Here is a 21,346-nt window from a genome sequence, read left to right on the forward strand (position 1 = left end):
GTCCACAGAGCCCCCGACCCCCCCAGCACGGCTCCTTCAGACCCCTGCGGCTCCTCAGAGCGAGCGCCTTCAGGAAGGGGCTCAGCGGCCATTTACAGGCGGCAGGTTTTGAAACTCCTTTTTTCAACCACAACAGTTACAACACCTTCGAAAGCCCCGCGGTGAGGCTCTCAGGACGGGACGGGTCAGCCCTGCGCGGCCACCAACGCGCCCGGCTGCTGGCCCTGAAGGTTTTGTTCCTCAGGACACGTCCCGAGGCCTCCACGAGGCCTCCCCAGGCCAAGCGGCTGCGGATCCTCGCCGACCTCCAGCTCCCTGCTGCCAGGGAGGGTCCCCTTCCAAAAACCGCTCGGGGACCCCCCGGGAGCCGCTGTCAGCAGCGGGGCCGGGGCTGAGGGGCCCGGTTTGGCTCCTAAAGGGGTCCCCATCCCCAAAACGAGCCCCCAAAGGCGTCTCCGGCCCCAAAACAAGCTCCTAAGGGGGTCCCCAGCCCCAAAACGAGCTCCCAAAGGGGTCCCCGGCCCCCAGATGAGCTCCTAAGGGGGTCCCCGGCCCCCAGATGAGCCCTGGGGGTGGCGTTGGGGGGGGGGCCAGGGCCCGGTGCGAGGCGGCGCCCCCCGCAGCAGCCCCGACCACCGAGAGCCCCCCCCCCCCCCGCGGACGGAACCATTCCGGGCCCCCCACTGCAGGGGGCGGCGGCCGGAGCGCACCACGCGGCACTGGGGGGGGGGGAAGGAGGAAGGGGCAGCGGAACCCCCCCGGGTAGGGGGGGGGGGGGAGGCAGCGAGGCACCACCCGCACCCGGTGGGGAGGGGGGGAGGGGGGGGGGGCTGGGCTGAACCACTGCGGGCTGGGGGGGGGGGAAGGGGAGAAAGGGGAGGCGGACACGGGCCGGGGGGGGGGGCTCTGAGGGCTCCGCGCGGGGCCGGCACCCCCCGGCGGGGCAGTGGCCGTTACCTCCTGCCGCGTCCGGGCCCTCCGGGCTGATGGCGCCGGCACCGGCCCCCGCCGCGGCCGAGCCCTCCGCCGCCTCCTCGGGCACCTCCAGCTCCATGGCGGCCGCCGAGGGCGCGGACAGGCCCGGGGCAGGCCGAGGCCGGGCCCGCGCCGCCGCCCCCCCCTTCCTCCTCCTCCTCCTCCTCCTCCTCCTCCGCCGCCGCGCTGCTCCCGGCTCCGGCCGCCGCCGCCGTCGCTGAGCAGCCTGGGAGCGGCGGGGCCCATGGACGGGAGGGCGGAGGGGGCGGGGAGGGGAGGGAGTGGGGGGGGGAGGCCGGGGCCCGGCGCTGCGCAGAGCGGCGGGGCCGGAGCGGCGGGGGCCGTGCTGCCCCCTGCGGGCCGGGAGGGCCCGGACGTCGCCATGGCAACGGCGGCGGGGACCCGGGGTGGGCCCGGGGTGGGGGCTCCGTGAGGATGGAGGGGGGGGGGGGGGGGGCACCGGGCACCGGGGGGAGGCCGGGGGGCGGCAGCGGGGGTCTCGGGGGAGCCCCCGGGGGTGTCCGGGAGGCCTCCGGGACGCGCTGCCCTCCCCACGCCGTGCCCCGGGGCTGCGGAGCTGCTGGGAGGGGAGCGGCGGCGGGGGGGAGGCACCGGGAGCTGCCCCGGCCTCCCCTGGGCGGCTGCGGGTCCGCCGCTGAGGCCCCGCGCTCGGCACCATGGCCCCGGGCTGGTGGCTGGCGGCGGGGGGGTTCCGCAGGGTCTGGGCCCCCCGGGATGCCGGGGGGGAGAAGGGCTCGGAGCTGCCGCAGCACCCCCGGTACAGGGCCCGGGCTGAAGGCTGGTCCCGGAGCAGCGGCGTGGAGCTGGGCTCCGTGGCCGGGATCCCCCCGGGAGGCAGGAGCAAGGAGCCCCGGCCGGCAGCGAGGTGGGGGCACAGGGAAGGGGTCGGGGAGGGAAGGGGGAGGCAGCCCCCGGTGGGCAATCCCCCCCCCCCCAGGGCTGGGTGTCCCCGCGGGGCTGCTGTCCCTGGTCCTTCGGGTGGCGCTGGGTGAGGATGTTCGGTCCCCAGGGACAGCCCGGGGGGGGTCTGGGGGCTCAGGGTAGTGTGGGTGGCGTGGAGCCCCCCTCACCTCCTTGGAGGGGGCCAGGCTGGGAGGAAGGGCCCCCTGCTTGGGCACTGCCACCCCCAGTGACCCCGAGCATCCCGTGTGTCCTGTCCGTGCCCAGGGCTGGGTGAGACACGAGTGGATGTGGCTGAGCCACCAGCCCGGGGGGGGACAGCAGGGACAGCCCCCCTACAGCTCCCGCTGTGCCCGCTGGAGCTGCCCAGGGACCCCTTCCCCTTGCCCTCTCCCTCCTGCAGGCAGCGTCTGGCCCACAAAGGGTTACGCAAGGCACCCGGGAGTGACACCGCTGCCACCAGCCCCAGAGCTCAGCTCCTTCCTGGTCGGATCCAGCCTCCGCTGGGGCTGAGCCACCTCTCGGTGAGTCCTGGGGGACAGGGATGGGACCGGGGGTCACCCCTGCCCAGCAGCCCCGGGAGGGACGGGGGCTGGGGACCCTCCTGGGGTCCTGCCCTGAGCACACGGATGGAGCAGGAGGAGAGGCCCCGGGGGTCCCTACGTGCTGGGGGGGGGGGACTTGAGCAGGGCATGGTGCAGAGCCCTCGTTGGGGTGCTGCAGCTCTCACCCTGTGGGCTTGGGGACACGGAGTGGGGACCCTGCCATCAGGCTCTGCGCCCTGGGGCTGGAGGTCGTGCCTCCCTTTCCCGTGCCTCCATCCCACCCGTTTACACCCGGCCGGGGCAGCGCTCCCCAGCACCTGTATGGGGGGGGGCAGCAGGATCAGCCCACCGGGACGCAGGTGGGGCTGGGTTTGGGGAGGCGCTGGGGGGCTGCCGGCAGGGCACGGACCCTTCCTGCACAACTGGGGCAGGACGAGGGATGAGTGATTTTGGCAGAACTGGCTGGGACACGGGGAGCCAGCCCCAGGGGAGACCAGAATGGTGCGAGGGGGGTGTGTGGGGCTCCCACGGGGCTCCCACGGGGCTCCCACGGGGCTCCTGGTGCATCGGGCTGGGTGCATCGGGTTGGGCCACGGTCAGCTCGGCCCAGAAACTGCCTCTCCCGGCGGGGCCATTTCGGGTGCGGGTTGGTTTCTGTTGGAAACCGGCAGAGCCGGCTCCTCCGGCTGCCAGCCTCGGCCTTTGGCTCGGGGCAGGGCCCCCGGGGAAGGCCGAGGGCAGGACCGGGGCTGGCCGTCCCCGCAGGCACTGCCTGGTGAGCTGCTGCTGTCCCCATGCTGTCCCTCTGTCCGCCCCCACCCTGGCCCCACCAAGGCCACGGAGAGCTGCAGGACGCAGGCGTGGGACTGATTCACCGAGTGCCTGTGATGGGACGGGGGCGTGGGGCTGGCAAGGGGACAGCACGGAGCAGGAGTTGTCACCTGCAGGGGGGGACACTGGCTGTCCCATGGCCTGTGGGGTCTGTTGGGACCTGTGGGTCCTGCCTTGTCACCTGTGGGTGTTGGGGGGCCCCATAAGCACCAACCAGCTGATGCTGGTGATGCAGCTGCCTCTGATCCAGCAGGAAACCTCCCCACCACCACGGCATGGTCCTGTGAGCATGGGGACAGTGTAGGGGGGACAGGACCGTGACACCACCGAGCCGGGATCCTGCCTGGCCCCAGCCAGCCCCACAGCTACACACGTCCCTGGGTGTCAAGCACCAGCGGCTGGGCACGGGGGCTGGTGTTGGTGGCTGGTGAGGCCGGGTGGTGCGGGACACCCCCCCGGACTCTGCCCTGCGCTCTCAGCCCAGCCAGCCAGCTTGTTCCTGGGCCCGGGTGAATGATTACCCCTGCCTGCTGCGCTGCCGGCTGCCCCGCCACATTTTGGGGCTGTTTTGGTGCAGCTGGGGCTGCGTGCTTGCCCCTGAGCCCACTGCCAGCCCCACCACCGTGGCTCTAGGCACTCTCCACGGGTGTCAGCGCTTGCCTCAGGTGCCCCCACCCTGCTGGAACTGCCCTGTGGGGATTCCCAGCGGGGCCGTAGGGTTCCAGCCCTTGGGTGTCAATGCAGGGGGTCTGCTGCGGGGCTCAGAGCAGCTGAGCTGTGATGGGGGCCGGGACAACCCCGCAGCACCCGGGGGGCGTGCGGGTGGCACAGGATGGGGACACACAGGCAGTAGGGCCAGAAATGGGGGCTGCTGCCGTGGCAGAGCTTTAGGGCTGTTGGAGCCCAGGAGAGCTGTCAGGGTAGAGCTGTTGGGCACACGGATCCTGCGCTGCCAACGCTTGGAGAGATCTCCCCCCGCCGAGCTGCCACCACGGGCTGTGCCGAGCCGTGTCCTGGCCGTGCCATGTCAGGGCTGTGCCATACCATGCCATGCCATACCGTGCTGTGCCATGCCGTACCGGGCCATATCGTGCCATACCGTGCTGTGCCATACCGTGCCGTGCCGTGCCGGGGGGGTACCGAGGCTCCGGTTCCCGAGCGCGCCCCGTGCCCGCCCGCCCGGCCCTACCTGGGCACGCCCCGGGGCCGGGTGCGGTGCGGCGGGAGGCGGCCAGGGCCGGGCCATACCGTACCGTACCGTGCCGTACCATACCGTGCCGGGCCGGGCCGGGCCGTGCCGGTGCAGCGGCGCCCCCCGAGGGCCCCTTGCCCTCCCCCGGGACGTTCAGCATGGCCGTGCGGTTCCAGGTGCGCTGCGCGCCCGGGCGGGACCGGGGGAGCCCCGGGGAGGTCACCGCGGCGGGGTCGGGGTCGGGCGGCGGGGGCAGCTCCATCCCACCCGGGTCAGCTCCGTCCCAAATCGGCTCCGTCCCAAATCGGCTCCGTCCCACCCGGCCGCTGGCCGTGGGGAGCTGTGGGGTGGCCGTGGCACCGTGCCGGGCTGCTTGCTGGCCCGGCCCCGTCGCGCAGCAGGACGGCGGTGGGGCCTCTCCGTGATTTCCTCATCACGGATAAAACCACGCGCTTCTATCGCCGGTCGCCGTGCCCCCTGCCCTGCCTGGCACCGGGGGGCTGCGGGGTGCCCTGGGCACGGTGGAGGCAGCGGGAGCCTCGTGCCACGTCCTGCACCCCGAGCAGGAGGCTGGGGCTGGCTGCGGGGTGGCTGCAGCTGATCCATCACGGCATTGCCTGGCGCTTTCAGTTTGTTTTTCCGTACCCAGATGACCCTTGAGATAGAGGCTGTAAAACACAGCTGTGGGAGCCACCGCCCCGTGCCAGGTTCTGCGGCTTTGTTTCTGGGGATTTTCCCTGCACGGCGCGTGGATCCTGTGTCTCTTGGGGGCACTGGGAGCTGCTGGAGGGGGATCCTGATCCCATGGCCTGTGCAGGGCAGCGTTTCAGCTGGGATGAACATCCCAAGGAGGCTTGTCTGTCAGAAACTCTTGGATTTGGGGAAAACCTGGGAAAAAAAAAAACAAAGGGTCTGCCAGCTCCCAGGGCAGGGAGGGGAGCAGGACCACCAGGGCTGGTGGCTCCAGCTATGGGGAAGGGTCCCCAACCTACCTGCTCTGCCTAAAACCTCTCTTTCCGTGGCCACACGTCCAAGGGGACAGAGCTGGATGTCCCCGGCGCTCACTGGAGGGGGTTTCACTCTGCACAGAGCCAGCTCTGGGTTTTGGGCACACTCCTGCATGGGGAGTGTCCCAGCCACCGGTCCCAGTGCCCTGGGTGGGTGCCTGGGCACCGCGGGGGGCTCTGTCCCCCTTCACCCTTGTGGTCCCCGGTGCCTGCAGCTCAGCTGATGCAGCAAGCGCTCACCTCACCTCTGTTGCAGCCCAAAGCGGGACTCGGGAAGGGGCCAGCGGCTGCGGAGAGGAACTGGAGCCAATTCGTGCCCCCGGCCCCTGGGCTGGAGCAGAGGCACCGGTCAGCCTCAGCGCTCACCCCCTCTCGCTTGTGTTGGCAGGTGGCCGCCATGGAGGAGATGGTGATCTGGGAGCAGCACACCGTGACGCTCAGCAAGGTGAGCGTGGCCTTGGGATGGCCACAGGACGGTGGCACGGGGTCAGGGTCTGATCCCCTCTCTGCTCATCCCTGCTAGGACCCTCAACGGGGCTTCGGTTTTGCCGTTTCGGGAGGCCGGGACCGTCCCAACAAGGTGACCGGGGACACCGCGGTGATTGTTTCCGATGTGGTGGCTGGGGGACCAGCGTTCGGCCAGCTCCAGTGAGTTCACAGGGACGTGGGGACACAGGGCGTCCTCACTGGAGGACTGGAGGATGGGGTCCCCCTGGGGCAAAGCTGCCCTGCCAACCCCAACCCGGGCTGAGGGTTGCAGCTGGGGCAGAGCCGTGGCTGTGTTCCCTTCACAGGAGGAAGGATCAGATTGTGATGGTCAACGGCCTCTCCATGGACAACGCCTCGTCCTCCTTCGCCATCCAGACGCTTAAGACCTGCGGCAAGATCGCCAACATTGTGAGTGTGCCCTGTGGTGGGACTGCTCCGTGCCTGTCCCCAGCTCGCTGTGGCTGTGTCTGGGGTGGGTGGTGGTGCTGGGCAAAGCCCTGCTCCTCTTGCAGCCACTGCAGCACTGTGCTCTGCTCCCCCGGGGTGCCCAGGGCTCCTGTTCTGGGCTGGGACATTGCTGTAGGAGCATGGGGCAGCGACAGCCTCATTCACCATCCCTTCCTTCTCTGTTTCTGCCTGCAGACGCTGAAGAGACAGAAGAAAATTCACGTTCCCGTGAGCAAGAGTGGCCCTGGGTCCCCTGCGGTGCAGCGGCGCTACGACTCGGATGAGGACGACGGGTTGCGTGGTGGGGACCTGGCCCTGCGCAGCACCCGGCGGCACCGCTCCCGCGATGACCTGGACCACAGCCGGGGCTACGACGGGGACTCGTCCAGCGAGAGGAGCTCTGGTCACCACCGGGACGACCGCCGCCAGCACAAGTCGGTGTCCCGCAGCCGGAGACGAAGCCAGGACAGCGGCCACTGGAGGCAGAGCCCCGACAGCGGCTCGGATCGCAGGGGCTACAGCCGGCGCCGCTCCGCCAACGGCTTCGGCCACGAAGGGGACACCAATGGGCTGGAGCTGGTGTCGGGGTTCAAGCGGCTGCCACACCAGGATGTGCTGATGAAGCCCATCACGTCAGTCCTGGTGAAGAAGAAGGAGAGTGAAGGTAGGGCCTTCCTGACCCCTCCGTCCCTGGGTCATCACCTGAGCAGTGGCCACGTGCTCTGGGGGCACTGAGCCCGCCTGGCCTGCCCCCAAAGGGTGGCAGAGCTCAGCTCTGGGGCTTGCAGATGCCCAGTGGGAGCTGGGGTGGGCTTGTGGGGATGGTGGCAGGAGGAGCCCCCGGCGGGTCCTGCTTCTGCCCGGCTCCAGCGCTGTCACGGGCTCTCTGTGGTGCAGAGTACGGCCTGAAGCTGGGAAGTCAGCTCTTCATCAAGCACATCGTGGAGAGCGGGCTGGCGGCGAAGGGCAGCTCCTTGCAGGAGGGAGACTTGATCCTGAAGGTGCGGGGTCCCAAGGGGAGCACGGCGCTCGCTGAGGGACTTGTTTCCCCTGGGTTGGGTGTCTTGTCCCTGAGCAGTGTCTCCGCGGGGGACGAGGTGAGGGCATGCTTCTCCTGGCCAGCTGCAAAGGACAGCTCCTGGGCTGGAAGCAGCTCCGTCTGGTGCCCGCATCCTGCCCCAGTTGTTCCCTAAGGCCAGGTCCCCAGGATGCTGAGGTTGTTTGGTTAAAGCAGTGGTGTTCAGCTGGGGATGGCGGCTCATCCTGCTGCCACAGTGGGGTCACCAGCCTCCTCCTGTCCCCGTGGCGCTGGTCCTGTGCTGCATGTGGGTGTCAGGTGCTCAGGGCGTGCCAGGTGAAACGGTGCTTAAGGAATTTGGGGAGGATAGAACAGAGGGCTGGAGGTGCTTTGTTTGCACACACAGGCCAGGCAAACCAGTGGCCACTGGGAACCAGAGCCAAAGTGACTCTGAAGGAAACAAAAGCTGGGGCTGGGGCCAGCAGGGATGGGAAGGGACCTGGGAATGCGGTGGTGGGAGTGTCCCCGTAACAAGCGGGGTTTTCCTGGGAACAGCTTGCCCAGGAGCGAGTGCACTGAGGCCTTCTTGCTCTGCCCCTCCAGATCAACGGGGTGGCCAGCGAGGACATGTCCCTGGCCGACACGCAGCAGCTCATTGAGCGGACAGAGGGGACCCTGACCCTGCTCGTCCTCCGGGACCACCGGCAGTTCCTGGTCAACATCCCTGACATGGAAGATATCCAGAGTGACAGCTCCCGGATGGACGGTAAGGGGACAGGGTGACAGCACCAGGGTCCCAACGCTCAGCGTGAGGACCGGATGGTCACCAGTGTGTCTCCCCTTCGGTTGCTGCAGATATCTCTGACATTGAGTCTGACCTGTCCCATCCGCCATCCCCCCAGACCTCCCCACGACTTCCAGCTGCTGCCAGGATGAATTCACCACCGTAAGCCCTGCCTTGCCCCTGTCCCTGCGTCCCCATGAGCCCCTCTTTCCCCCACTGGCCACCAGACCCCCCATTCTCTCTGCCCATCTGGAGTGGCTTTTTCTCCTCCATCCTGGAGCCAGCTCACCATTTTGGTCCCCAGCTTGCCCCGCTGTCCCTGCTGCCTGCTCAGCACTGCAGGCTCTGCCTACCTGTGCTGATCCAGCACCCACCTCCGTGGCCACCCTAAATCCTGCCTGACTCTGTTCCAGAGAGAGGAGACGAGCGAGTAAGAATGCCGCAACCAACACGAACACACACGATGCTCTGGGCCATGGTGGGTGAGCTTGGATCAGGCTGGGGGGAGCCGAGGGCACTGAGCGGGCTCTGGGCTGTCCAAGCACAGCCACTGCCACCTCCTGGACGTGTCCTCCTTCCCTGCAGATGTGCTGGAAGCTGTGGAGGGGGACGGCCACCACATCCCCCGCACCAGCCCCGCTGCCCAAGCTGCCTGCAAGAACGGGTGCGTCTGCAGGGGCTGGTGGGGAAGGGCTGGGCAGATGGGAGCTGCGCCAGGGCAGGGTTGGGGTCTCGGAATCAGCGACCACCGGCGTGTCCCTGCCTCACTGCCGGGCTCACTGCAGCCTCCCCCGTGGCAGGTACAGCCCCGACACCAGGATCGTGCAGTTCGTGAAGGCCAAGAGCGTGGGGCTGCGGCTGGCTGGCGGGAACGACGTGGGCATCTTCGTGTCGGGCGTGCAGGAGGGGAGCCCGGCCGACTGCCAGGGCATCCAGGAAGGGGACCAGATCCTGCAGGTACCCAGTCCTGTCCCCAGCACTGTGCTGGCACCCCGCAGGGTGCAGGCGCCACCCAGAGGGGCTGTCCCCAGGGTCACCCGGGGCTTGTGGCAGGCACTTGGGTGGCAGGGACCCTCTCCCACCCTGCCCTGGGCACTGCTGTCCCCAAGACCTTGCTGGAACCCCATCCCTCTGTCCTACCGGTGGGTCGTGTCTGAGCCTTTTTCCACGGCAGGCGAACGACACCAGTTTCCAGAACCTGACCCGTGAGGAGGCCGTGCAGTATCTCTTGAAGCTGCCGCCGGGTGAGGACATCACGCTGCGGATCCAGAGCAAGCAGGACAGTGAGTGACAGCTGGTGTCATCCCGGGCTTCTCTCTCTCCATCCTCTGTCTTCTCTGAGCAAGCATCAGAGCCGCTCGATGCCCCACAGCTCTTTCTGCCCCACAGGGTGGTCCTTTTTCCCCACACCCTTCTCCTCCTTCTGAGAGGTGATGGGAGGGGACCGGGCCATCCTGGTGTGCAGTTTGTGCCATGGCATCCAGGAGCACGGGGCTGTCTGGCACCGTGGCTCAGCCCAGAGAGGCCAGCGTGTGCTGGGGGGTCGGGTCCCGCTGTCCCCAGCATGCCCAAGAGCACCACACGTAGATAAGGTGCCTCCACTGCCCTCTTTGGCATCAAGGGCTGCTGTGGAGGATCCCGGCCAGCCCAGCTTGTACCTAAATCCCTCCAGCACCTTCCTGTACCCCTAATTCCTCCTCAACCTCCTCTTCCCTGATGGTCCTTTTCACCTGGGCTCCAGTTTTCAGAAAGATGATCTCGTCCAACGTGGGTGACTCGTTCTACATCCGGACGCATTTTGACTATGAGAAGGACACGCCGTCAGGGCTCAGCTTTACCCGTGGGGACATCTTCCACGTGCTGGACACCATATACCGGGGCAAGCTGGGGAACTGGCTGGCCGTGCGCGTGGGCAGGGACCTGCAGGAGCAGGACAAGGGCATCATCCCCAACCAGAGCAGGTAGGCACAGAGCCAGAAACGGGCCTAGGGTGAGCAGGGGCAGGGGATGAGGGGGATGTGGATGGTGGCCCCAAGTAAGAGGCAGGGCAAGGGTGGATGGAGTGGTGGTGGGAAGCACTAGCTGGTGAAAAACCTTCTTGGTGCCCAGGGCAGGTTGGCGTGGTTGATGCTCTGCTTGTCTGAGGTCCTGGAGGGAAGGGGCCTCCACAGCCCCATGCAGCCAGGCTACTGAGTAAATCCAGTCAGAATTCTGAGCCCTTTCCCCTCCCAGGGCCGAGCAGATTGCCAGCCTGGAGTCAGTGCTGAAAGCCTCATCCGGCACCAACCCCTCAGGGGCACGGGCCGAGTTCTGGAAGCTACGAGGCCTGCGGGGAGCCAAGAAGATGCTGCGGAAGAGCCGGGAGGATCTGTCTGCCCTCACGAAGCAGGGCCACTACCCCCCGTACGAGAAGGTGGTTCTGAAGGAAGGTGGGCACAGCACTGAGTCAGCCAGACCCCGCCAGGGGTCATCAGACCCGGGGCTGCCCGTGCTCCCAGTCTCCCTGAGCCGCTCTGTGTTCACCCCACAGCCAGCTTCAAGCGGCCGGTGGTGATCCTGGGCCCCATCGCGGACATCGCCATGCAGAAGCTGAGCACGGAGCTGCCGGCGCTGTTTGAGATTGCCCGTGAGTGCCCTCCACACCGGGGTGAATTGTGCTCAGCAGCTGGGCCCTTGGTGCTGGCGGCCGTGGGAGCTCTTTACTGATGGTTCAGATCCTGCCTCGTTGCCCCCTCGTGACACCCCAACTCCCTCCTGGACTCAAGCACCCTCTCCCCACGCAGCGTGGGGCAAGCTGGCTGCAGACATCCCCCTTGGAGGGTCAGAGCCCCATGGCCAGACCCCGGCTGGGACTGCAGGGGATGTCGCAGCTACCCCAGCTGCTCTCACGCCCGTCTCCTTGTCCTGCAGCAAGCGTGCCCCGAGACGGGACATCATCCAAGGTCATCAAGTTGGATTCGGTGCGGCAAATCGCAGAAAAGGTGAGAGCCTGGGGGATCTTCCCCACGTCCCAGGGGCCGGGTGGGCCAGGGCCAGGCAGGGGGAGCCCTCAGGGAGCCCCCTGCCTCCAGCACTGCCCTCAGTGGGCTGAGTGCTGGTGCCCTGCCCCAGGACAAGCACGCCCTGCTGGACATCACCCCCTTGGCTGTGGAGCGCCTCAACTACGTGCAGTACTACCCCGTGGTGGTGTTTTGTGAGCCCGAGAGCCGGCAGGGCATCAAGGCCATGCGCCAGTGGCTGGCGCCCGAATCCAGGAAGAGCTCCCGGCGCCTCTACGCCCAGGCCACCAAGATGAAGAAGTACTGCAGCCACCTCTTCACTGCCACCATCAGCCTCAGCGGCAGCGGCAACGCCTGGTACGAGCAGATCAAGGACATCATCAGGACGCAGCAGAGCCAGCCTGTTTGGACGGCAGCAGAGCAGGTACGGGGCAGGGGGTCCCTCGGGGCAAGACTCAGCCTTGCAGGGGGGCAGGCAGGTGGGTAACGGTGCCAGGGTCCTGTGGGGCTGCGTGGCCGTCTTCTCCATGCCCAGGGTCCCAGGTCTCCTTCATCCCCTCCCCACAGGTGGACGTGGCTCTGGAGGACAGCCTGGACCTGCTGAACCCACCAAGCAGGGCGGCCTCGGGCTACCTGACCTGTGACAGCCACGCCAACAGCGACTATGATGACACGGATGGCGAGGCGGGTGCCTACACCGACGGCGAGGCAGAGGATGCCTACGACCAGCCCGCCCTGGCCCGCTCCTCGGAGCCGGCACAGACGTACCCCAGCCATGGGCTGAGCGAGCAGGTGGGCACCCCAAACCTGCAGCAGGGGCTGGTGGGGCAGGGGGGGCCAGAACCCACCCGTGGGGCTGAATTCCTATCTTACTGCGGTACTGGCGGGAGAAGTGCTGTCGCCTCCAGCTCTGCAGGGTCTTTGGTGCCTTGGAATGTTTTCCTGTGGGGAAACAGCCCAGCCCTGGACTGGGCACAAATCATGCCTGGCCACCTCTGATGCCTGTCTCTTTTTAACTCAGGTGACAGAGCAGCACCCGCAGGGACAGTGGACGCAGCACAGCAGCATCAGGTACCCCATGCCCCAGGGGGGGGATCGGTGCCAGCTCTGCGCAGCCTGGTCCTGCACGGCGGTGACCATCTCTGCTGACCAAGTCACAGAGGCATCACCGCAGCCCCTTGTCCCCCAGGGAGTACGAGCATGAGGCTGTGAGGAAGAGATTCACGCGAGCCAGAGATGACTCGGACCAGGACGAAGGCTACGAGTGGGGCCCTGCTACGGACGTGTAGTGGAGCAGGCTCAGCGCCTGCCCGGGACCCCCCCACGCTGCCGGGCCAGCCTCTGCCCTGCTGGGCAGCCAGGGCCCCTTGGGCCACCCCTGCCACAGCCCCAGGTCACCGGGGCCGGGTGGCAGCCCCAGCAGTGCCACGCAGCATCCCGCAGCTGGGCCAGGTTGCGCCCGCGCCCATCACCAGCCACCACCACCAAGTGCCTCCTTCCCCCTTTCATCTGCAGCTGAAATAAAGGGGACGTTTTGAGTAGGACGGGCTGTTTCTGCGTGTACTGTGTGGCAGCCTGCAGGGGAGGTGTACAGCAGGGCAGCCTTGCTGGGATCTGCACACCTCTGTGGTCAGAGCCCCCTGATCCCTGTCCCCAGCGGGTGCAGGACCAGCCTGGGGGCAGCGGGCTCACGGCTGCATCCCCCAGCCTGAGCTTCCTCCACTGCAGCCCAGCCACGGCTCCTGAAACACAGCCTCCAACGTGCCCCCAAACTTTTATTTTTACATCAACCACGCACACAGGCAAAGTCACGTCAGGCTGCCTCAGCAGAAGGATCCCAGCTATCCCCTTGTGAAGGACACGGCCCCACGGAGCACTCAGCTGCAGGCTGGCCCTCGGGGCTCATGTCCCCACGCTCCCTGGGACGTGGCAGTGCCGTGTTCCCTTTTGCTGTGCTGAGGAGCAGCCCCGAGGCTGGGACCCAGCTGTGCATGCAGAGCAGATAAAGGCAGCACTGGGGAGGCAGAGGTAGTTTCCCAGCTTGGTGCAACAGAGAGGTTGTTTGTGCCCCACCAGGCCCCTGGCAAAGCCCGGGAGGGGCAGTGGGTGCTGAGGGTGCTGCTGCCCTTAAGGCTGAGCCTGGGAGCTGCCGGCTCTCCCTTGGGTGCTGGCGTGAGCCCACACCCTCGTGTGCAGGGGCAGCGCTGCTCAGGGCCCCAAGCTGTGCTCAAATTCCATCCCCACCTAGGGAAAGGCACCAGCGGCAAGTGTAAGAGCACGATCTGCAGTGACTGGAGGGGGTGGCCCCTTCACAGTGGGTCCCTTCTCCCCTGCCAGCACCGAGCCAAGGCGAGGGACCCTGAGGAGCAGGGGGATGGCGCCGTGCAGGCACTGTGAGGCAGGGAGGGGTGAGCAGAGGCAGAGAGGGAGTCACGGGCCTGAGCTGTGCACCACAGGCCCTAACACTGCTCGAGCTGGGCATCGGCCCCCCGTCTTCCACTGAGTCCTGAGTAAAACCAAAGAGGTGCAGGATTAGGCCCTGCGGGGGGCCAGAGGGTTCCGCTGAGGGCCCTGGGGCAGGAGGCAGAGCCTGTCCCACCCCAGAGGCCCCGGGCTCGCTCCTGCCTGGCCCCAGGCACACGCAGCAACAGCCGGGCACGGCCACTGCTCAGAGGAACACGGGCTGCTCCTGCCCCGTCAGCAAGCGGTACGTGGAGGCCGGCATGGTCTTGATGTGGACCTAGGCAGAGACACGTGGATCAGCTGGGAGATGCCAGCCCCAGGCGGGAGGCTGCTGGGGAAGAGCCCCGAGCCCAGCCCACAGCGTCTGCAGGGAGCAGAGGGGCAGTCACAGCCCCCCCCCCCAGCCACAAGGACCTCGGTGGTCCCCGAGCCGGGGTCTGCCTTACCTCGCTGACGGCCTGCGTGAGGATCTGGATGATCTTCTCGTGCGGCGTGGCCACCACGCTCTGCCCGTTGATCTCGATGATGCGGTGCCCCACACGGATGCCGCCTTTCTCTGCGATGCCCCCGCGCATCAGGCTGCAGATCTGGGGAGCAGGGAGTGCTGCTGAGATCAGAGCCGTGCTTGTACCCCGGGGAATGCACCACAACCACCCCAAATCCCCTCCTCCAGCAACAGCTCTGGGCTTGGGGCTGTCTCCTCCAGCCTGAGGGCCTGCAAACGAGCACAGGGACGGCTCCTGGCACTGCTGTGGCAGGATTCGTGCTGAGCAGCATGGCAAGAATGCTCCACAGGCTTTAGGCCCCCTGGCCTGCACAGAGCTCCTCTCCCCACATCCACACGTTGAACCTCATGCTCCTGTCCCTGGCTGCAGCTCCTGCATGCTGGTGGGGTAACCATGTCTCAGTACGAGCAGGAGCATGAGCTGGTGGGAAATGCAACCACGTCTCTGCTGCCCACCCACCCCATCCTCTCCTGCTGATCCTGGAAACGCTCCTCTCTGCCTTCCCGGGGCGTTTCAAACACAGCCACCGTGCAGCTCAGAGCAGGGAGTGGCCAGGGCACCGGGGACGGTGACAAATGTCACAAAGGACACGTCAAGGTAGTCAGGAAGAAAGCACCACCCCCAAAGCAAACAGCTAAGGAGCTCCAAGGAGACAAACCCAAACAGCAGCGCCGCAGGAGAGCTACGAGGAGCCTTTCACCTCGGCACTGCAGACACCCTTGAAACCTCAGCCCCAGCAGAGGCAGGGAGCATCGGTGCCGTGTGCTCGTCCACGCAGACACAGCCAGAGCCACGCGTCCCCCTGCCAGATGGGCAGCACAAGCCCTCGGCTGACCCTGGCCTGGCTCAGCTGCTGTCCCTGCCAGCACTCACCACGCCGTTCTCAACGCAGAAGCCCAGCTGGTACTTGGAGTCGGGGCGCCGGATGACAGCCGTGGTGACGGGGGGACAGTGCACTATGTTCAGTGTCACCTCTGTCTGGTGCTTCAGCTCCTGGAAGATGGGATGGGGACGTGTCAGACTTCAGAAAGCCATTTGGAGGGGCTGAGAGGGGCAACACGGCCACATTGCTCACGGGGTGCTGAGGATTAGCACCCTGTTTGCAATGGGGAAACTGAGGCACGCACAAGAATACTGCCATGCTCAAAAAGGGAGAGGAACTTACAAACCCAGCCCAAGACACCCCACTCTGTCCCTGAGACCATGTTGCTTCCAGCTCAGGAGGCTGAAGGCGCAACAGGATCCCCCCAGGGTATTTGGCCACCTCCCCACCTCCCTGGGCAGGGCCCTGCCCACACCCTGCTGCAGGTTCAGCCCCAGCTTTGTCACCGCCTCGTCACATCTCCACCTGCCAAACGTGCTCCTACCACCCATCCATCCCCTCCCCGGGAGCATTTGGGGGGCACACCCCAATATCAGACACCGTGGACGCGTTCAGGCCGGTCCCTGGCTCTGCCCTGGCAGCGGGAGCACCCCGGGCTCACCCGGATGATGCTCTGGCAGGTGGTGAGGGGCAGCCCCACCAGGCTCGTCCCGTTGACGGACATGAGGCGGTCCCCGATGCTCAGCTCGCCCGAGCGCTCCGCAGGGCCCCCGTGCATGAGGTTGGCGACCACCACCGTGGGCAGGATGGAGCCCCAGCCCGACTCCACGATGGCGATGCCCAGGATCTCCCCCTTCTGCTTCCGGATGCAGACCTGTGGGGGTGGACACGGGGAGGTGGTGGTCAGGAGAAGAGGGGTGCTGGGTCACGGGGCACGTGTCACAGCCCCAGCACGGGGGTCCTGGGCTCCAAGCGAGCTGCGAGGGGGCCCCGTTCTGTAGGGAGCACCTCAGCTGCTCAGGGAGCCACGGTGAGGTGCCACAGAGAGGTGCCAGCAGGCACCGTGCTGATACCCCAACGCTGTCTTCACCCCTCCAAAGCAGCTCTTACGTCCTTGCAGTTCTCCTGCCGGGAGAAGTGGGTCAGCTCTGCATTGTACTGCTCCTGGTCCTCAAGGGCACGGCTGTACTGGCGAGGGCTCAGCTCACTCGGGTCGATGCTGTTGGCCTCCAGGAAGCGCTGGTAAGCCACACCAAATGCCTGCCCGATGGCCTGAGCGATGATCTGGGCCTGGGGATAGAGAGGGATCGTTCGTGCCCACAGCTTGGGGCCACAGCCTCATGCCAAACTGGGCCCAGCAGCTGCCAGCACCATTCTGCCCAGCGCAGCTGAGGTTTGGGAGCTGCAGAGCATCCTGGCTCCTGTCCCACACCTTCATGGTGCCAATCCCATTCTTTTCTCACCGGGACCCTCTACGTGGGGGGGGTGCCCAGGCTCCCTCCTCCTCTCTCTGACTGCATCAGAAGCCCCCGGTGCAGACACCAAGCACCCGGTCACTACGGCAGGATGGGGACCAGGACCCCAACACCACCCTGCCCTCCCGAGGGTCTCGCTTCCACTCACATCGGCCGAGTGGAAGACGTGGCAGATCATCTTGTAGAGCCGCTTCTCCTCCGCCGCCTCCGCTCGCCGAGGCAGCTTGCGGCGTGCCATGAGCACCACAAGGGAGCCGATGTCGGCAATGTAGGAGATGGTCTGCAGGGAGTGATCCATCATGGCCTCCTGGCAAGGGGGACACAGCAGAGACCTTCAGCCCTCCCCTCCGGGCAGCCCACGGGCCAGCCAGGCACTGCTCCACGTCAGAAGGATTTGGGTGAGGTCTGGTTCAGCCCCCACACTGCTGAAACGTGGCTCAAGAGCCTGGGAGAAATCCATGTATTTGCTAAAAGCTACAAACAGCTCCTTCAACCGAGGACTCGTTTGTGTCTCCAGGTTTAGTCAGAGGACCACACAGCTCTTCGGCCTCTTACTGTAAGGCAGAAAATAATCCTACAGCAAAGAGCTGCAGAGACTTTAAGACCAGCTCCCCTGGAGCTCAGTTTGTTCCCACGAGGCGTAGTTTGCATGAGAAGCCTCGTGCAGCCCGGCAGCCAGCCGAGGGATGCACGGCACGCGTGTGTGGGATGGCTGTGGAGTGACACGTCTCCTCCCAGCTGCACGGCCTCGCCCGTGGACCATCCCTGTGCATGACCCCACCGGCGTGGGCAGGCAGAGGAGATCCCAAGGCGGATGGGAAGGTCTCAGCAGCCCCGGGGCCACGTGGGCATTCCCGTTTCTTCTCACCTGTGTGTCAGCCGTGAGCACCTTGATCCTCTGCGTGGAGACAAACAGATCCACCTCCGTCATGGGTTGGGACTCCCCCTCTGGTGCCTGCAAAGTGCCCCAGTGAGGTCCCTGCCCCACAGCTGGGATTCCCCCTGTTCACAGCCCCGGCCTGAGCATTGCCCTGCACCCACAAGAGGCCAGGCTGTGTCCCCACACACCTTGATCCTGTCCACAGCCTCCTGCGCCTGCGCCATGCGGACGCTGGTGGGGGGGTTCCTCTCGGAGACCAGCTGCGTGGAGCCCAGGTACTTTGCCCCAAAAATCACACCGTCCAGCAGATCCTCTGGGTCGCAGGGGCCTGGAACTGAGATATTGCAAGGGATAAAGCAGGGGCTGGTTCCCTCCTGACTCTGAAGGCTGGGGGCTGCCAGCTGCCCCTATATGTTTGCTGTGCTCCTACACGTGGCGAAGCGGCTCAAGTGCCTGGGAGATGGGCTCCTGGCACCACAGGGGGACCAACGCTGACCCCAGGGCTGCCTCCTCCTTCACTGGGCACCACCCCAGATCCTTGAAGCACCCCATTCACACAGCAGAAGGTGAGCTGTGAGCAAACCAGCCACTCAAAGTCTGCAGCCATATGCTCCAAAACGTGGCAACAGCGCCTCTGCCCAAGGGACCCCTTCTCCTGGGCACAGAGCCGAGCGCTTCTTCCCCAGCTGGGACCCGCAGCCACCCCTGTGTTCACATCAGTGCAGGAGGTGATGCCTCAGGACTCCTGGTTCAAGCAGATCTCCTACTCACCATCTTTGAAGGCTGGACAGGAGGAAGGGGATTCCTTGTTCTGCAAAGCAACAAGAGAGGGGGGTGAGACCCTGACTGGGAGCCTGGGGAGTACCAGGAGAGCATGGGCACAGGGTCCTGGGGCTGAGGGACCTGTTCAGACCCACCGGCTTCCTCCCCAGGGCATGCACGCCTCAGGCAGCTGTGAACGTCCTGCACATTCAGCAGGAGCCAGAGCCCACACTGAGGGTCTTGTCCAGGCACCCCAGCAACGCAAGGCCCTGCAAGCCCCAGGGAAAAGCCCTCCCTTGCTCCCCTCTGCCACCTCCCAAAATCCCACGAGGAGGCAGAGCCTGGGGACACATCCCAGCTTGCTGCCACCCCGTGGGCCATGCACTCACAGTCACGCTGCCTTGGGGCAGCCGCTCTTTCTCCGGGGCCACAGCAGGAGACAGGGCCGCCCAGGCCGGCTCTGGCGAACTGTCCCGGTTGCCCTCGCAGGTGGGGTCAACCTCGCCGAGCCCCTCTCCATAAAACCATCCACCTGCAGGTCCCCCCTGCGAGCCGCCCGGCCCTCCGGGCTCCACCACCGCCGCCACCGGTTCCTCGGGAGCCTGCAGCATCTCCAGGCTGGTCCCGGCCAGCACGTCGGAGCGGGCCAGGGGCGTCTCAGCACCGGCTTCGGGCAATCCCCCCTCGTAGCTCAGGAGGCTCAGCAGATCCTCCCGGTCGGCCTCGGCGAAGAGCAGCCCGTGGCAGGGCCGGGAGCAGGCCGAGTGCTGGGAGCAGCAGGGCCGCGTCGCCAGGCCCCTGCCCGTGGCCACGTGCAGCGGGCACGGCCGGCACCCGCCCCGACACCCCGCGGAGCCCCGTGGGTGCCGCTCGCCCACCGCCGGGGCCGTGCCGGGGCTCGAGGCCAACGGCGGCTCTGGGGCGTCGCGGAGGCTGGGGTCGAGGGTCTCGAGCTGTGCCAGCAGCCCCTGCATCTCCGCCGCCTCCGCGTCCTCGGGGGCTTCGTCCAGCTCCATGTCCCCGCTGCTGGGGGCGCGGGGCGGCCCCGCTCCCCGAGGGGCTCCCCCCACGCCGGGCTCCTCCGCCTCCTCTCCCCGGTCACGTCCCGAGGCCTCGCCGGTGCCGGTGCCGGTGCCCGGGGCTGCTTCACCCCCTCGCCGACCCCCGGCGGTGCCGGTGCCGGTACCGGGGGGCTCCACGCCGGGCCCCGGGGCTGCGGGCTGCCCCCCCGGCCCTTCCTCCGTGTCCATGGCCGGCGGCTCGGGGGCCGAGGGCTCAGCCTGGAAGTCCATGCTGCTCTCCATGGCGGCTGGGGGGGGGGAACAGGGGCCGGGGAGCGGGGCACGGAGGGGCCCTGGGGTGGCGCTGCCCCGGGCCCGGAGCGGAACGGAGCGGGCCCGGCCGGGGCGGAGCGGGACGAGGCCGCCGCCATTTCCGGGCCCGCCCCCCCCCGCCATGGCCGCGCGGCTGCTGCTGAGGGCGGCCAGCGCCGTGCGGCACGGCCCGGCCCGGGGGTACGCCAAGAAACCGGGTGAGGGCCCCGCACCGCGCCCCGGCCCCAACCCCAACCCCAACCCCAACCCCGTCCTCCTCCTATCCCGGCCCGGTCCCGGTGTCTGTGCCCGGTCCCAGTGCCCCAGCCCCGTGTCCCAGCTCTGCCCCATGCCGGCGTCCCAGCCCTGTCCTGGTGTCCTGGCCCCATCTCCCAGCCCTGTTCCAGTGTCCTTGCCCCGTGTCCCAGCCTTGTCCCATTCCAATGTCCCATCCTCCTCCCATCCTGTCCTGGTGTCCCAGTCCCACATCCCAGCCCCATCCCAGTGTCACAGCCCCATATCCCAGCCCTGTTCCAGTGTCCTGGCCCCATATCCCATCCCTATCCCAATGTCCCGGACCCATATCCCAGCCCCATCCCAATGTCCTGGCCCCATGTCCCATCCTCATCCCATCCTGACCCCATCTCCTAGCCCTGTCCTGGTGTCCTGGCCGTGTCCCAGTCCTGTCCTGTCCCAGTGTCCCATCCTCCTCCCATCCCGTCCCAGTGTCCCGTCCCCATGTCCCAGCCCTGTTCCGGTGTCCTTGCCCTAAGTCCCATCCTCATCCCATCCTGATGCTATCTCCCAGCCCTATTCCAATGTCCTGGCACCATATCCCAGCCCTGTTCCAGTGTCCTGGCCCCGTGTCCCATCCTTGTCCCATCCTAGCTTTGTGTCCCGGCCCCATGTCCCATCCCCATCCCGTCCTGACCCCGTCTCCCAGCCTTGTTCCAGTGTCCTGGCCCCATGTCCCAGCCCTGTCCCAATGTCCCAGCCCCATATCCCATCCCCATCCCCATGTCCCGGCCCCACATCCCATCCCCATCCCCATGTCCCGGCCCCACATCCCATCCCCATCCCAATGTCCCAGTCCCATGTCCTATCCTCATCCCAGTCCTGGCCCCCAGTCCTCCATCCCCTCACCCCGTGGCCTCCTCCTCTTGCTCTTGCCCCAGCCCCACTCCTCAGCCCCATGCCCGTGTCCCCCTGCCTGACCGTGCCCCTGTCCCCACAGGCGGAAAGGTGAAGGGTAAGAGTGTGCCGAAGGAGGAGCTGAAGGGGCCAGAGGTGTGCACAGACCCCGTCAAGTTGGCCACCTATGCCGTGGGCGTCAACTACCACAAGGACAGCCCTGACGTGGCCCTGAAGCCCGACTCCGAGTACCCCGACTGGTAAGTGGGGCCCTCCTGAGGTGCCTGGCCCCAAAAGCCCATCCCGAGGACACCATTGGGATGGGAACTGCTCTCCTCCTTGGCGCTGGGGGCTCGGGGACCTGCCCTGGTAGTGGTGGATGTGGTGGGTGAGGGATCCGTGCCCTGATCGCATGCTACTGCTCCTCCATCCTCCTTCGTCCTCCTGGTTGCAAACTCACGTCCTCTGCGTTTGCCCCCAGGCTTTTCCAGATCCACCTGGGCCCCCCCAAGAAGCTGGAGGAGATGGACCCCGACTCCATCGAGTACTGGAGGCGCCTGCGGAAGTACAACACGTGGCAGCGCAACCGGCTGAAGAAGGGCAAGAAGCTGTAGGTGCTGCAGACCTTGCGGCACCGCAGCTGCCCCGGGTGCCGCACGGACGGCACTGGGACCAGCTCCCGTTGTTGGTCTCTTATTCTTGCTGTGAACTGGGAATAAATCTCTGGCGAGGCTGATGCCTCTTCCTGAAGCTGTGGCAAACCCACATCCTCCGCAAGCTCAGTG

General features: G+C 66.8%; 4 protein-coding genes across 14 annotated transcripts in view; 2 read left to right on the forward strand and 2 right to left on the reverse strand.

Annotated features, from left to right (window-relative positions):
* PIP5K1C (phosphatidylinositol-4-phosphate 5-kinase type 1 gamma) overlaps window positions 1-1,229 on the reverse strand; it is a 43,396-nt gene extending 42,167 nt beyond the window's left edge. For all 9 annotated transcript variants that reach the window (XM_082780073.1, XM_082780070.1, XM_082780072.1 and 6 more), the window contains exon 1: window positions 958-1,229. In XM_082780073.1, the coding sequence (XP_082636199.1) occupies window positions 958-1,054 (97 nt within the window). In that variant the 5' untranslated portion in view covers window positions 1,055-1,229. The remainder of the gene's footprint in view (window positions 1-957) is intronic.
* A 395-nt stretch (window positions 1,230-1,624) lies between these two features.
* Window positions 1,625-12,733, forward strand: TJP3 (tight junction protein 3). Of its 3 annotated transcripts, none has more exons than XM_082779732.1 (21): window positions 1,625-1,861; window positions 2,300-2,420; window positions 5,860-5,916; window positions 5,995-6,119; window positions 6,266-6,368; window positions 6,603-7,071; window positions 7,305-7,408; window positions 8,029-8,191; window positions 8,281-8,371; window positions 8,623-8,687; window positions 8,795-8,873; window positions 8,995-9,166; window positions 9,384-9,492; window positions 9,951-10,170; window positions 10,442-10,638; window positions 10,740-10,835; window positions 11,120-11,190; window positions 11,321-11,632; window positions 11,776-12,000; window positions 12,230-12,279; window positions 12,398-12,733. In XM_082779732.1, exons 1-21 carry the CDS (start codon window positions 1,653-1,655, stop codon window positions 12,495-12,497), a joined length of 3,138 nt encoding a protein of 1,045 aa, XP_082635858.1. In that variant the 5' UTR covers window positions 1,625-1,652; the 3' UTR covers window positions 12,498-12,733. The 3 variants fall into 3 exon arrangements, with proteins under 3 accessions (XP_082635858.1, XP_082635860.1, XP_082635859.1); XM_082779734.1 differs by having other exon boundaries at window positions 1,627-1,861; window positions 9,010-9,166; XM_082779733.1 differs by lacking the exons at window positions 1,625-1,861; window positions 2,300-2,420 and adding an exon at window positions 4,075-4,640.
* A 234-nt stretch (window positions 12,734-12,967) lies between these two features.
* On the reverse strand, window positions 12,968-19,475 carry APBA3 (amyloid beta precursor protein binding family A member 3). Its single transcript, XM_082779793.1, has 10 exons — window positions 18,507-19,475; window positions 18,127-18,166; window positions 17,544-17,689; window positions 17,344-17,430; window positions 16,624-16,782; window positions 16,111-16,290; window positions 15,662-15,874; window positions 15,051-15,170; window positions 14,118-14,258; window positions 12,968-13,948 (listed from the first exon to the last, which is right to left on the reverse strand). Exons 1-10 carry the CDS (start codon window positions 19,419-19,421, stop codon window positions 13,877-13,879), a joined length of 2,073 nt encoding a protein of 690 aa, XP_082635919.1. The 5' UTR covers window positions 19,422-19,475; the 3' UTR covers window positions 12,968-13,876.
* Window positions 19,476-19,558: 83 nt separating this feature from the next.
* Window positions 19,559-21,311, forward strand: MRPL54 (mitochondrial ribosomal protein L54). Its single transcript, XM_082779808.1, has 3 exons — window positions 19,559-19,648; window positions 20,665-20,821; window positions 21,043-21,311. The coding sequence occupies exons 1-3, from the start codon at window positions 19,573-19,575 to the stop codon at window positions 21,173-21,175; spliced, it is 366 nt and encodes a 121-aa protein (XP_082635934.1). The 5' UTR covers window positions 19,559-19,572; the 3' UTR covers window positions 21,176-21,311.
* Window positions 21,312-21,346: the final 35 nt, after the last annotated feature.

The sequence above is a fragment of the Aythya marila genome (assembly GCF_965140915.1).
Source record: "Aythya marila genome assembly, chromosome: 27".
In the NCBI taxonomy this organism is placed as follows: Eukaryota; Metazoa; Chordata; class Aves; order Anseriformes; family Anatidae; genus Aythya; species Aythya marila.